The sequence below is a fragment of the Cyanistes caeruleus genome, chromosome 2 (genome assembly GCF_971803275.1).
Source record: "Cyanistes caeruleus chromosome 2, bCyaCae1.hap1.1, whole genome shotgun sequence".
In the NCBI taxonomy this organism is placed as follows: Eukaryota; Metazoa; Chordata; class Aves; order Passeriformes; family Paridae; genus Cyanistes; species Cyanistes caeruleus.
The window spans coordinates 20,330,428-20,343,744 of record NC_141702.1 but is presented as its reverse complement, the minus strand read 5'-3'; the positions used below and the strand labels follow the sequence as shown (position 1 = coordinate 20,343,744).

The 13,317-nt window shown below is 37.0% G+C and overlaps 1 protein-coding gene across 4 annotated transcripts in view; it reads left to right on the top strand.

Annotated features, from left to right (window-relative positions):
• The window catches only part of ERICH1 (glutamate rich 1), a 66,823-nt gene extending 56,556 nt beyond the window's left edge, over positions 1-10,267 (top strand). For 2 of the 4 annotated variants that reach the window (XM_086875972.1, XM_086875970.1), the window contains 3 exons: positions 1,887-2,264; positions 4,976-5,170; positions 9,728-10,267. In XM_086875972.1, coding sequence (XP_086732098.1) covers positions 1,887-2,264; positions 4,976-5,170; positions 9,728-9,801 — 647 coding nt within the window. In that variant the 3' untranslated portion in view covers positions 9,802-10,267. Of the gene's footprint in view, positions 1-1,886; positions 2,409-4,975; positions 5,171-9,727 lie in introns of all 4 variants that reach the window. The other 2 variants (XR_015282812.1, XM_086875971.1) reach the window with 2 other exon arrangements.
• The last annotated feature ends 3,050 nt before the right edge of the window (positions 10,268-13,317 follow it).

Here is a 13,317-nt window from a genome sequence, read left to right as displayed (position 1 = left end):
GAGAATGGTGCAAATCTAGATAAAGAAGAGTACAAGACTCAGGGCACTGTAAGGAATCTAGAAGCATGCAGGTAGGGGTTGAGGGGAGGATAAATGTCTTAACTTTCTAGAGCAAAACATTGGAATGTGATGTTTTCACCTTGTCTGAATGCCAGCACCCACCAAAGCCATTCTATTACTGTCCTCCTCAGCTGGACAGAAGATAGAAAAATTTACTAAGGGTTCACAAGATAAGGGCAAGGAGAGATCACTCACTGATTTCTGTCATGGTCAAAACAGACTCAACTTGGGGAAACTAGTTGAATTTATTACCAATCAAAACTAGAGCAGGATAGTGAAAAGTAAAATCAAATCTTAAGAGCACCTTTCTGTTCTCCCCTCCTACAACCCCCATCTTCCCAGCTTAACTTTATTTCCAGTCCTCTACTTCCTCCCCACCAGCAGTGCAATGAGATGGGGAGTGAGGCTCTTCATCTCCTCAGGGAAAGGAGTCCTTCCCCTTCTCCAGCATGGAGTTCATCCCATGGGAGACAGTCCTCCAGAATGAGTCCTTCCCACAGACTTCAGGGGAATATGCTTTGGCATCTGGAGCACTGCCTTCTCCAATGACCTTGGTGTTTTATCCCCTTCTTAAGTGCATGATATACATACATACATGCATGGTGTTACTACCATCACTGATGACTCAACCTTGGCCAGCAACAGGTCCATCTTGGAGCTGTCTGACACTGGATCTGCTGGACACAGAGGAAGCTTCTGGTAACTTTTCAGCTTTTCACTGAAGTCATCCCTGTAGCCCCTGTCACCAAAATCTTTTCCTGCAAACTCAATACATAGAAGAAAACTGGCATTCTTCAATCCATGATGTTTAAATGTGTGAGGATTTTGTTAGACCATGAATGAGGGAATTACAGTTAGTAGACAGCAATTAATTTCGACATGAATATGGGCTTCAGCAGCAGAGCACTCAGAGGAAAGATGGGTTTTGGCTTCTGGCTAAATCTTCCTTGGCTACTGGTAGAGGGGCTAATCCTCAGAAGTGAGTGTGTGGGAGGAGCAATCAGTTCAGGGTCAGAGATAAAACTTGGGCTTTTTGTACAGGGATAAGATCTGAGTAAAGAAGTGCAAAAGCTGTCTTGAAGAGCAAGAGGGACTTATTTCCTGTGATATCTGAGACTTCTGAAGAATTAGGTAGTAAGGAAATTATAATGTAGCAAGGGAACAACAGAACCACACAGGCTGTTGAAGAGATTAGAGCTTACCGAGGTCACTTTTGCCTTGCACATTTTCCTATAAAGTTGATGTCCAAAACTGAGCAAGCAGTAAGATACCCCAAAGGAGAAGAATGTTTAAGGAGGATAAAAGAGATGACTCAGAAACAGATGTCTGGTGTTCTTAAAGGATAGCACTGTCATGAATGGATATCATCAATATAAACACTATCATCTTTTATTGTAAATTAGGTATATTCTTCTTGTGTTCTTGGTCAAGTCTATCAACTAGTGGTGTGGGACTGTTTGGGGAATTCTCTCATGTCATGTTGCCCAGTCTGCCCAAATTATTTTTTGCTCTGGGGATTCTTTTGACCTCGCTCTATATAGAACCATATTATCTGCCTTAAGAAAGTAAATGAGATGTAAAGTATGTAGGATGAAGGAGAATACAGTCTTTATTGAAAGCAGAAGGGAAAAAAACTTGTCTTTTTAATGCATTCAGAAAAGTTGACTTTGACATTGTAGTACTGAAAGACACTGTAAGCATAAAAGAAAGGCTAGAGCCACTCAGGTATCCCAGAATTTGAAGGGTATCATATTTCATTGTAGGCAGTTCTAAAATGCTTATTACAAATCTTATTTACAGCTCTCATGTCTCTTTTGAATCCACAGAAGAAGAATATCAAGGGCAAACCAAGAGAAAGCGAATTCGAAAGAAGAAACAAAAGAGCAGTTTACAAATCTCTAGTAATTTACATGGAGAACAAACAGATTTGGGAATGCAAGAGACTGTTGTTCAAGATAATTTACAGCTGCAGCAAACAGACGGTCCCAAAATAAGCAAAAACAAAAAGAGGAAAATGAAAAAGAAGCGACAGAAAGAAAAGAAGAGAGCAGCTGGCTTAGTAACAAAAACTACCAGTCTGGAGTTTACATATCAGCCTGACAAAAACAACAAAGAAGAAGCAGCAGGCTTAAAAGACATAGGTGAAAAGGCAGATAGCATTCTGGACTTCCTGCAGGCAACACAACAAATCTATTTTGCTGACAGTATGTACCACTCTTTCTCCTTTCTTTTTGTGAGTATTACCACGCAGGGGAAAATGGATATGCATTTATTACTGCGGTAAAATGGGACAAATCTGCTTAAGAAGTGTCCCTATGAAGAGAGACATGTGAGAAGAAGTAAGGCATGTGAGTACCTAGTATTTGTCCCACTTTCTGGTGTGTACATAAATATGTAAGAATTCACATCAATAGAAAAAAACTGTGGTCCTCTGTCTTTAAAAATATACATGATGTTCCTTGTTCTTCTCTTAAACATTCCAATGCACTTGAGACAAGTGGTTAAAATTCTTTTCCCTCTGCAAGCAAATATCCAGAAGGATTACTTGCTTTCAGAGAACTTCAAATAAGGGTAATTGCTATCTTAAACTACTTTCATGCTTAGTATCTCTGCACCAAACTACTTTTCAGAATGTTCTGCTTCCTAGGAGAAGATTTATTTGTGTTCTATAAGGAAATCTAGACAGACAGCATGTAACAGAACAGGGAAGATACTATTGGCTCTGGGAAAGTATATTGGCATAAAATACTTGTGAACAAGATGAATGGCAATTGGTGCTCCATGCACATTCCCTAGTACTTTCTAAAGAATTGCATGGATATGTCTCTAATAGCCTATCCAATGTTCACTGGTCACTGTGGAGCCGAATAGAGAATATTAAATAGCTTACCTACCTGTCTTAGTCCATCTTAAGGCAGAGCTGTCAGCTTCTAGTACCATAAAATCCATGTTTTGGTTATAGAATTACTGTAAAAAGCTTGTTAAGATGAGATCAGGGATTTCATTAACTTTTTCAAGATTTACACATAGAATTTTCTTTACTTAATGTTAAATGTTCTTGCTGCATCAGGTCTCATCCTAAGCATAGCATTTGGAATCTATCCTAATTTTTGGCTAAGGTATTTCCATCACCAAAATTAAGAATTTTACTACTTCGCCATATGGCTAAGTAAATGCAAGCTAAGCTACTTGCATTTGCTGTAGTGGAACTACACAGTGACTGAACAAGATTACAAATTTTTCAAGATCTGCTTTTAATATATGACCCAGAACAGAAACCTGATGAATTGTCCACAGCTATGTTGCTTGTTGATTTTTAAGGAAGGTTGTTGTTGAATTTCCAGCTTTCCTGCAAGTCAAGTTCAGGTTTTGGCAGTTTTTGACAGACAGGCTCTAGTTTCAAACCAGCATATTGGAGTGTTGATCCAGTGAGGTTCTTGGAATCCACAGAGAGGAATTCTTAGGTGAAAAGAATTTAATCTGTAGATCAGATATGACATCTATAAATCAGAGTGTCACTAACTTTCTTATTAGGCAAGTCCCCAGTTATATATAGATCTGACATTATGCTGTTTGCCTTTTCTAGTTGAATGACTTTAACACTCTCTGGTTTTTTTAGGTAAAATTGGAAGCCATTGCTTTTAGCTGCATTTTCAAGTGGCCATGTTGTATTATACTTCTAGTGCATACATTAAAAATCTGAATGGGGAAAATTCTGTACTTCTCAGGTGTCTTCCTGGTAAAAAAAACAGAATTAAAGGGAGTCTGGTTAAAGGGACAGACAGTACATTGTTACTGGAATGGAAGAATGAATTTCTGGTTTAGTACTGTATAAACAATTGTATTGGGTGTGGCTTAGCTGGAGTTCATTTGTGAGCAGCCCTCACAGTGCTTTGGAAAGGTGTTGATAACACACCAAAGTTTTGGCTACTGCTGGGGCAATGCTGCCATCTTATCAGCACCATCTCTCAAACATTCCCCTCCATCAAGGGGCTGGGAATGGACACGACCCTGGGAGAGGACACAACCAGGCCAGCTGACCCAAATTAGCCAGAGATATTCCATATCAGATGATGTCAGCTCAAACATAAAAGCTGAGGGATGGAGGAAGAACAGGGAGCACTCGTTCTTTTACAGAGTTTGCCTTGAGAGCAGCCACTGCATGGCTGAAGCCGTGCATCCTGGGAAGTGGCTGAACATCACTCGCTGGTGGAAAATAGAGAATAAACCTTTTTTCATCTTTAATTATGTGTGTGCAACTATCTGCTAGTTTTGGTTGGATTTTTTTGTGCTTTGGGGGTTTTTTTAGCAAACAGCCTTATTTCAACCTATGAGTTGCTTCTGATCTCATTTTCTCTGCCCTGTCCTTCTGGGGAGTGATGGAGCACCTTGGTGGGCACCTGGCATCCAGCCGAGGTCAACCCATTACAACAGTGTAATGTCTTGCATGCTGTAATACTTGCTTTTTAAATAAAAACATAAAGGTGCAGTACCAAAGTAATTGTTTGCCTCCAGAAGTGCTTTGCAGTAGTTCCACAGAATTGTTCCCTTTTCGACGTGTGTGTTCAGTTTGTAGTATCTAATGTGTAGGAAGCAAAAGCACAGTGCTTTGGCCACAGTACAGTTTCTTCTTCACACCGTTTTTCTCTGCTAACTTTGAAAATTTTATTCTTTTTGCATTTCTATCATTAGAATCCTATTGTCCTTTTTACTTACTAATTTTTGTAGTATGTGTTTTACCATTGTTTTAATATTAAAAAAAAATGTTTAACAAGCTACTCTTTAATACCTGATATTGGGTTGCCATTTGTACTGAAAAGGAAGATGCTGTCTTAGGAAAAAAAAAAATTAGAATTAGGAAAATTCTCTGAGTTCACTGAATATTTTTAACATAGTTTTCTAACTGTTTTTGCAGAGAAATCAGAATGCAGAGATGCTGCTGTAAATTCAGCAACTGCCCAAGAGCTCTTACAATGTCTTGAATTTCGCACCATCTCTTCCTCAGATGTGACTCATCTGCATCGGCTGAAATCCCTTGTATTGCTACAGGATATTGAGAGATTGAAGGATGCTTTGAAACAATTCCAGGAACAGTCTATGATGTCTCCTGGTAGGTACTATTCACTCAAGTTCATACACTGATATTTTTGTGTGAATTAAAATTCACACCACTTTATTTATTTATTTTTTAATTAGGAAGCTGTAAATAATGATGTAATAGTAAATATGTGCTTACACAAGATATGCAAGCATAATCCCCACCAAAAATAAGTGGGAACCTTACTTCTCATTTGTTAACAATCAATATAGAAGCTTTTCTCACTTTGAAGCAACTACAGAATACAAGATGATTTGGGGATTTAAACCAATATTTTTAAAATCTGAAGTGTTTTAAGATTTAATTATATTTAAAGCATTACCATGGTAGACTTTTCAAATTTCAGGATTTCAGGCCTCCAGCTAAGGGTTCATTTTACCTGCATAAGAATCAATAAAACCCATTATTTTATTTCTTCCTGGTCACCACATGGCTTCTTTAATGCACAGACTTCGCAAGCTAAATTTTGATTTACATTTTTAGTTTTGTTTAAGTTTCTAAAACATACTGTTGATAATGTAAAAATTAAAAGTTACTCTTTATAACAAATGATATTCTGAAGTCATTCATAAAAAGAAAAATTAATGTGTTACTAAATTTTTTCATGCCTGAGGCACAGGCTCCTTCTGTTTTCTATTACAACCCCTATAATTTTTGTAGAATCTCTTCTTGCACAGTTAAGAGTTCTTCATGTGAATGTAGTAGGATCAGCATGTAGTCCACATGAGATAATGATTCATTTTCCATGTAGTCTTCATTTAAACAGTCATTGCTACTAGTCATTAGAACTTGTGTTGCAGCATCAGTCAAAAATCTACAAGATGTGCTGAATTTTCTTGCCTCTCAAAGAATTTAATCAGAGTTGAGGGCACTTGGCTACAGCATGAGAGAATCTCAACATTTTAGATTGTACTCTTCAGTCTTTTGAAGAGTAACTGCAGAAATGGTAGCAGTGTGGTAACAGTGTAGTTAAGATCATTGCCATCCAAAGATTAACAACAGCATTCAAAGAAGAGACATCTGCTTGTAACTTCATTAAATAATTTACAGCATGATAATGGCCTAAGATCCTCATCAAGCCTGGAGTCTACTGAATGCTGTGTGTTGGACAAAGAGAGAATTCCTGCCTGTGGAGTTCAGATCTGACACATTTTGAAAAGGATGCTCTTAGAGAAGTACATATGTATTCCTTTAAGGGTATGACAACCCTTAAGGTTCTGAAGGATGTGAAGTATCCACATATACATGAAATGAAATCCTTCTGTGCATTTCAAGCCTACAATCTTTGATCTTAATTTTAATCACATTGTCTCATTGGATGTAATACACATGTGCAAACCAAGTGGAACTCAGCAGGTATCATGAAAATGGTATTGTCCTTTATTGAATGAACTAATTCAGCTTTTCTTGATTAAATCCAAATGAAATTGACATGACAACATTCAGGATATTCTTTACAGGCTTATCTAACTTTTATACAATACAATACAGTTGGAGTTCGGTTGAGTTTTGCAGCTTCGAGACAAGTGGCTCTGTTTACTTTTGTACAGCAGAAATGTCAAAATGAAGAAAGAAAAACAGAAGCAAATTAAAACCCCTAATTTTCCAATGGATGTGTTCATCACTTGAAAAAGCAGAAGACAATTTTCTGTGTAATTTTTAAAATTCAATAATGTTGCTCTTGGTACAGCCTGGAATTGTTTACTCTTCCAGTTGATTTTTTTTTCCCTAGTAACTGCTGTCACTCTGTGCTCAATTCTCATCTCATTCCAAGTTCACAGTGGTGTAACCATAGTAGTTTGTTTGATATTCATGAGGTACAAGAACATAAGAAAGAGGAAAAATACATTCTTATAAATTATTAAAGGATAATTAAGCACCTGCTAGTCATTAATTTTCCTCAGCAGACTTTAAAAAATACATTCTAACTGTAATTTTGGAAATTCAGTGAATGCAAATACAATGCTCTGAAATTTTACTTTGAATTACACCTTTAATTATACTCCTTTTTTTCCCCTACATTTGGCTCAAAATCAGGTCATCTTGTCCAGTGCAGGATTTTTAAATTCTAGTTTTCACTCCCAATGAGCAGGTGATAAAAGTTATTACAGAGAACTTTGTAATATAATACCTTTCTATAATAACAACTTGAATTTTTAAATACAACCTTTGTTATATTAACAAATTCAAGTTCTTATTATAGAAAGACAAGTTAGGGCAGTTCATGAAGGTAAAAATGTACAGTACATAATAGTAATCTAATTTTTTATGGCTTTGTCTTATTATCTTGTCTTTTCTCTCCTTGTCTTTTGATGGGGGTGCAAAGTACTAGAAGGAAAAGTCATTCCATATTAACATGATAAAAAAAAAATCCTTGATTTTAGGAAGGTTTATTATTTTTACAAAATAAACATTTTATTCCCTGTAGTTCAAGAAACAGTATGTTAAGCCTGTTTACCCTTTTTCCCATGGTTGTGATTCTACTTAAGATGCCATTATCAAGAAAGTAAAGATGGGTGCTATATTTTGTTCAGTTGTATCTTTAATTCCAGGAAGGGAAGCATAAGAAAAAAATGAGAAGAGATGCATCTCTTCATATAAATGCACATTCTCACTAGTAAAAGTTAACAAATTATCCATACTATTCTGTCTTTTATTTCCTCATATATGGATGTTATGGTTTCATCCAACTTTCCACTGGGGTTACCAAGTCCCACTTGGCAAGCTTATGCCTGCTGATGGTAAATGTGCTTTAGAATAAAGCCATGGGCTGCTCCAGGTTTGCAGATTGCAAATTCAAAACTGCTGGTTCAATACCGTGATTTGGTATTTCCTTTGCATCTCCTAGGCTGTTACTCAAATTGAAAATCACAGTGCATCCAAAAGAAAAAATAATCAAGAAATAAATTTCTCTTTTATCTTAAGCTCTAAGATCCCAATATTTGCAGTGATATAGAAGACAGTCCTAACAAGGGTGATGGTAGGGTCTGATAAATTTTGCAGGAAAAAGATCTACTAAGGAGATTCAGACACAAAAATTATCAACAGTTGATATTATCTTTTAACTCTTCATTTAAATGAGAAAAAATACTTAAGAAATACATACTAAAATCTCTATGGCTCAGAGGCCCTGGTTGTTCTGTTTAGCTGTCATCCTCCATCTACTTGTGTTGTACTTTGTTCTTCAAACACTCTGTCAAGTTGCCTTTGACCTTGTATGTGAATGATCAGACAAAGCTGAGGTTGGTCAAGAGTGTTCCTGTGAGCATGGTTATTTAGAGTGTCATTGTTCTCAGTCTGTAAAAGAGAACAAAATGCCCTATTACTAGTTCCATTTATTTGGTAGTCTTTAACAAAAAAGTTCTTACCTCTACCTCAAATCTTCTGTAAGTGCAGGGAAGAGAATGTTCAGAAGTCACATAGACATGGATTTGTCTTGGTGGCGGCTTCGCTGTTCTCTGTTAGAAAGTCCATGGCCATTAGCAAAAGGAAGCCAGAGACCTTGGTGATCCTCCACAGTGCAGTGGGCAAAGGGGAGGAGCTGAGACTGGAAATAATGCTCCCTTTGCTGGATGGAAACTAGCTTTGGAAATGGGAGCTACTTAATTCCCATTTCACATCAATTATTAAAGCATAGGTGATCACCTAATTAAAAAAAGTCATTATCTCCTAATTTATGAACTCATTTATGAACTTCTGCTCATCAACTTCATTCTATTATCTGTTAACATTTTCTCTTTGTTGGTTAGTTTCAAATCTCAAACTTACTCTTCCCTTGTTGCCTAGGAAATTATCACTCGTGGCAGAGCTAGAAGCTTCTTTTAACTGCCTTTTTTTGAGAATTGTCATTTATATAAGTCTTCATTGCAGGAGGAGGTACATTTTGCAGACCAGAATTAATACAGTACTGTGTGCCAACAATGCAGAAGCTGGGTATACAGAGGCCTTAAAATGATGAAATTTACACTTCTTGTTTTTGGGGTTTTTTTAATGAATGAGCATTCAAAGAAAAGGAAATTTGAAAACAGTATTAGCATAATATTATAGAATCATCTTAAATGTGATTGTTTTGTGATAAGTACTGCAGAAAATCCTATCATTAAAAATCAATAAAGTCACATAGGTAATCTCTGAATTAAGACAGAAGTCGTAGCATTTTGAGGCTTTAATGCAGCTATCTGTACAATGTGACTCATTCTCAACTGGGGCTTCTAGGTACTACTGTAAGTTAAATAATGATGTGTGAAATTACTCTCCGGACAGAAAGAAGCCTTGTCCATATGATCACGTCATTTCAATCTCATTTTTTCTGAATTATTGAATCATAACAAATAGGAAATTTCAAAGTGTATGAGCAAAATTGTGTCTCATACAAAAGACTGACCTCCTAAAATAAAATGCACCTGCTTGTATAGAAATTCATAGGCATTAGTCTTCAAGCTCCAGTATTTGCATTGGTTTTACTGAAATGTTAATATTGAATGGAAACAGATGTTCGCACAAGTCTTTTTCTTATGTTCAGAAATGTCATGGAGGTATTTCAGGAGGAATGTGTTTTTTTTGTTTCAGATCATGCCAAGGTAGCCACATCTCTGTTTCACTACTGGATTACAGATATCCTTCCTGTGAAGAGCAGGAACTAAAGCCTTACCCCTGTGTCCATATGCGCATGATTAAAATTTAATATACAAACTCTTAACCAAGTAGCAACTCTTCAGGAGGAGCAGTGTCAATACACATTCTACACCTTCAGCTAAATGAGTTGCTTTCCTGTGTTACAGACTCCAGAAGACAATAAAGGTATAACTACAATGTGACTTTCGTGATGGGATGGTCATGAGTATGGCCTGAGTCTTCAGCTGAATCAATATGTACATTTCACTTTAGGATAAGGGACTTTACTGGAATGGTTTCTATCTGGTATTTTATTTAAGAAATATAGTATTATCTTTTTTGGTTTTATCATTCCTTTCTGGAAGTTGTATTTCTTGACTTTTTTTGTATATCTGCTTACCTGGAAAACAGAACTGTATTTTTTTATATTTAAACCTAAGCAACAATATGTCTGAGGAATGTATTTTTGCTGAATAAACTGCTAAATTGTGGAAATAGATATGTTTCTATATGTGGGTCATGTAGGTCCTGTTTGGAGTTGTGCAGAAGCTTGGATGGCATTTTCAGAACTACTTCATGGCTCAGCTTCATGCTTCATGGGTTTCACTAAGTTCAAGTTATGGTACTCTGGCACTGGGTTCTCTCTCCCTGGTTACTGTGTAATCTGTCTACAGCTGTGTAATAATTTTACAATTGAATTTATCCAAGTGTAGATACTACAGTAAGTAATATCCATGGCTGTAAAATGTTTAGAAATAATGAAGAAAAAAGTGCTTTGTGAGAGGCTCTTCTCTCAATCTATCATTCATCTGACAGGTGATACAGAGAAACCATATCTTATATCTAGGTGTGTTAGCTTTGTCATCAGTAAGAGAGGGGCAACGTATTTAACTTCTCCAACTTGTGCTTGGAGATACACTACTGATGAGACTATACAAATACCACATGGGTTTTTTTTGCTTTGTTTTTTTTTCTGTTTCATTATATTGCCTGATATATCCTGTTGTAAGGCATTGGTTTAGTGATGATCAAAATTTAATAAGATAAATTTAATAAGAATAAAATTATACCACTTTCTCATTAATTGAGGAAGTTAAAAGGCGTTTGGTAGTACATCAAATGATTGCAGGTTCAGAAAAACCATTCTTACAGCTAAGGGAGCTAAGGCAGCGCTGAAGAACTTGAGTTTGGTCCGTATCTAGTAGGAAAGGTGTATAAACCGGACTTTGCAGAGGAGAAACTAGTAGTGTGTTCTTGAACTGTAGCTGTGACTTTTCGCTGCAATCCTGTGTGACTCAGTCCCACATCTGGAGAAAGAAGAAAACATCACTGAATGTGAAGATACCCTTCTCAACTGACTCAAGGGAAATTAATCACTTCATACTCACTTTAAGATTTGAATGTCACACCATAAATGAGGCCTAGGAACTGCAAAAAAGGATACACAGCAACTCATTAGGTAAACATTATCTGTCCCAAACACTGAATATGAAAAATATAAGCAGTGTCATGTAATCAAACTTGAAACACAAGTATGAAAGAGATCAAATTAAGACTGCAAAAATAACTGTAGTGTCTGCATTTCCTGATACTTGAGTGACTGTGCTGAGGGAAGTTATAGGGCTGCTGCCTTGAGTAGACACCAGGACCTGGCAATCCCTCCCCATTGTTCTCTGGATTCCTGGTTAGTGTACCTGGAGATCTGGATGTCAGTGTAGGTGACTCCAGTTTCCATATTTCCATGTTCAGACAGTAACAATGCTTAATAAGCACATACCTCAGGGACTCACACAACACACAGCTGACTACACAGCCTTTTGATCCCTTGAACAGCAGGACAGCCAATCTTCCTATCCCTGCCTGGGTCCTGGGCTCTCTTGTCTGCTCTGTGGCTCTCCTGCGCACCAGCTAGTCCAGCCTGGAACACTACCACATGTTCACGCTCTGATCCCACAGGCACTCGTGTCACAGCCTTGGTTATTGCTTTAATTTCTCTTACTTAATACTTCTCTTTCAGTCCTTGGTCATTTCTCATAATCATAGATTGGTTTGAGTTGGAAAGGACATAAAGATAATCAAGTTCCAGCCCCCCTGCCATGGTCAGGGACACTTTCCACAAGACCAGATTGCTCAATATTAAAGTGATTTTTTAAAATTCTACTGGATTTTGAATAGCTGCATATAGATGAGCAGATTTTGATATCTTTGCCAAACAGAAATATTTTGACAGAATCACAAAATAGGTAAGATTGGAAAGGATCCCCACAGTGGGATCATCTGGTCAGCCTCACTGATAAAGCAGGGTAAAATTTTGTACTGTTCCAGTAAGTACAATTCACAGATCAAAAATGTACTTTGCTTGAACCAGGTAATAATGGATAAAAGATTACTTTTGGTCTCTTTTTTGTTCCCTCTGCTTTTACTGCTGTAAGAGCCTTATATTCTGTGCAGAAATCAGCTGGCCCCAGCTAAGCAAGCCCAGGAGCAGTTCCTGAGTGTAGCCAGTTAGTCAGTGATATCTGATGTCTTTGCAAATGACCTGTGATAGGAGCTGAATCTTACACTCACCAAACTTGCCACTGTTGCACTAACAAGGATTATGAAGAGGATAAAGTATGCTAAAGAATTTAGAAAATTGGACCAAATTCAAGCAGATAAATTGTAGATTGTTGTAGATAAATGCAATTGCATAAGAGTAGATTTGTTTCTGAAATAAATGTGCCAGACAGCGGTGTGCTGAAGTGCAACATGCATGAAGGCACTTAAGAACAATGCACAAAAGAACACAGCAGAAAGATCTAGTTTAAAAGCAAAAGAAACGGACTTTACTGATAAATTAAATTAGGCAGTGTACTAAAAATGGCAAGGGTTCCATATTTGACATTCTATTTGCAGTCAAAAAGATTTCATACATCACAATTTTAATATCTGGTCACTTTTCTGCACTGCTTCTCTAAAAGAAATGGTGCACAATCTCCTTACACCTTTTCAGGTTGATTTGAGCAGTGGATCACAATGTGGCTGAGATATGAAAACTAAAAAAATTAATATCCACCAGTGAACACTGTTTTTCATTTCACTATACATGGCTCCGTCAACATAGCAATGAAACATTTATCCTTTTAGATTCTCATGCTAAACTTAACAATGGGAAAGGAGATCACCTTGAATTCAGTTTACTGAATGTCCTGCATCATGTGGAATTACTGAAACATGGAAGAGTTTTTTAAGTGGATTTTGCATCAGAATACTTCTGGGTAAACTGTACATGCACTATTATTAGCATATTTCAAGGTTTATAACTTACATGGACTCCAAGAGTAGGAAGAATTTAAGGATCAACTGGAAAGTAACCTGCATTGTGTGTTCATGGATTACCTTTCAAGTTTACATTATTGAACAGTGCACAATAAGTCAGGAGCAGCAGCACAGTGGGAGAGAAATGTGCTCTGAGAGGCAGTGGTCCCTTATCAGCATGTACAAGTAAGACCAAGAGGCTGAAGTCATTTGAGACAACTGTAGTAGTGGTTAAGCTGGTCACTGCA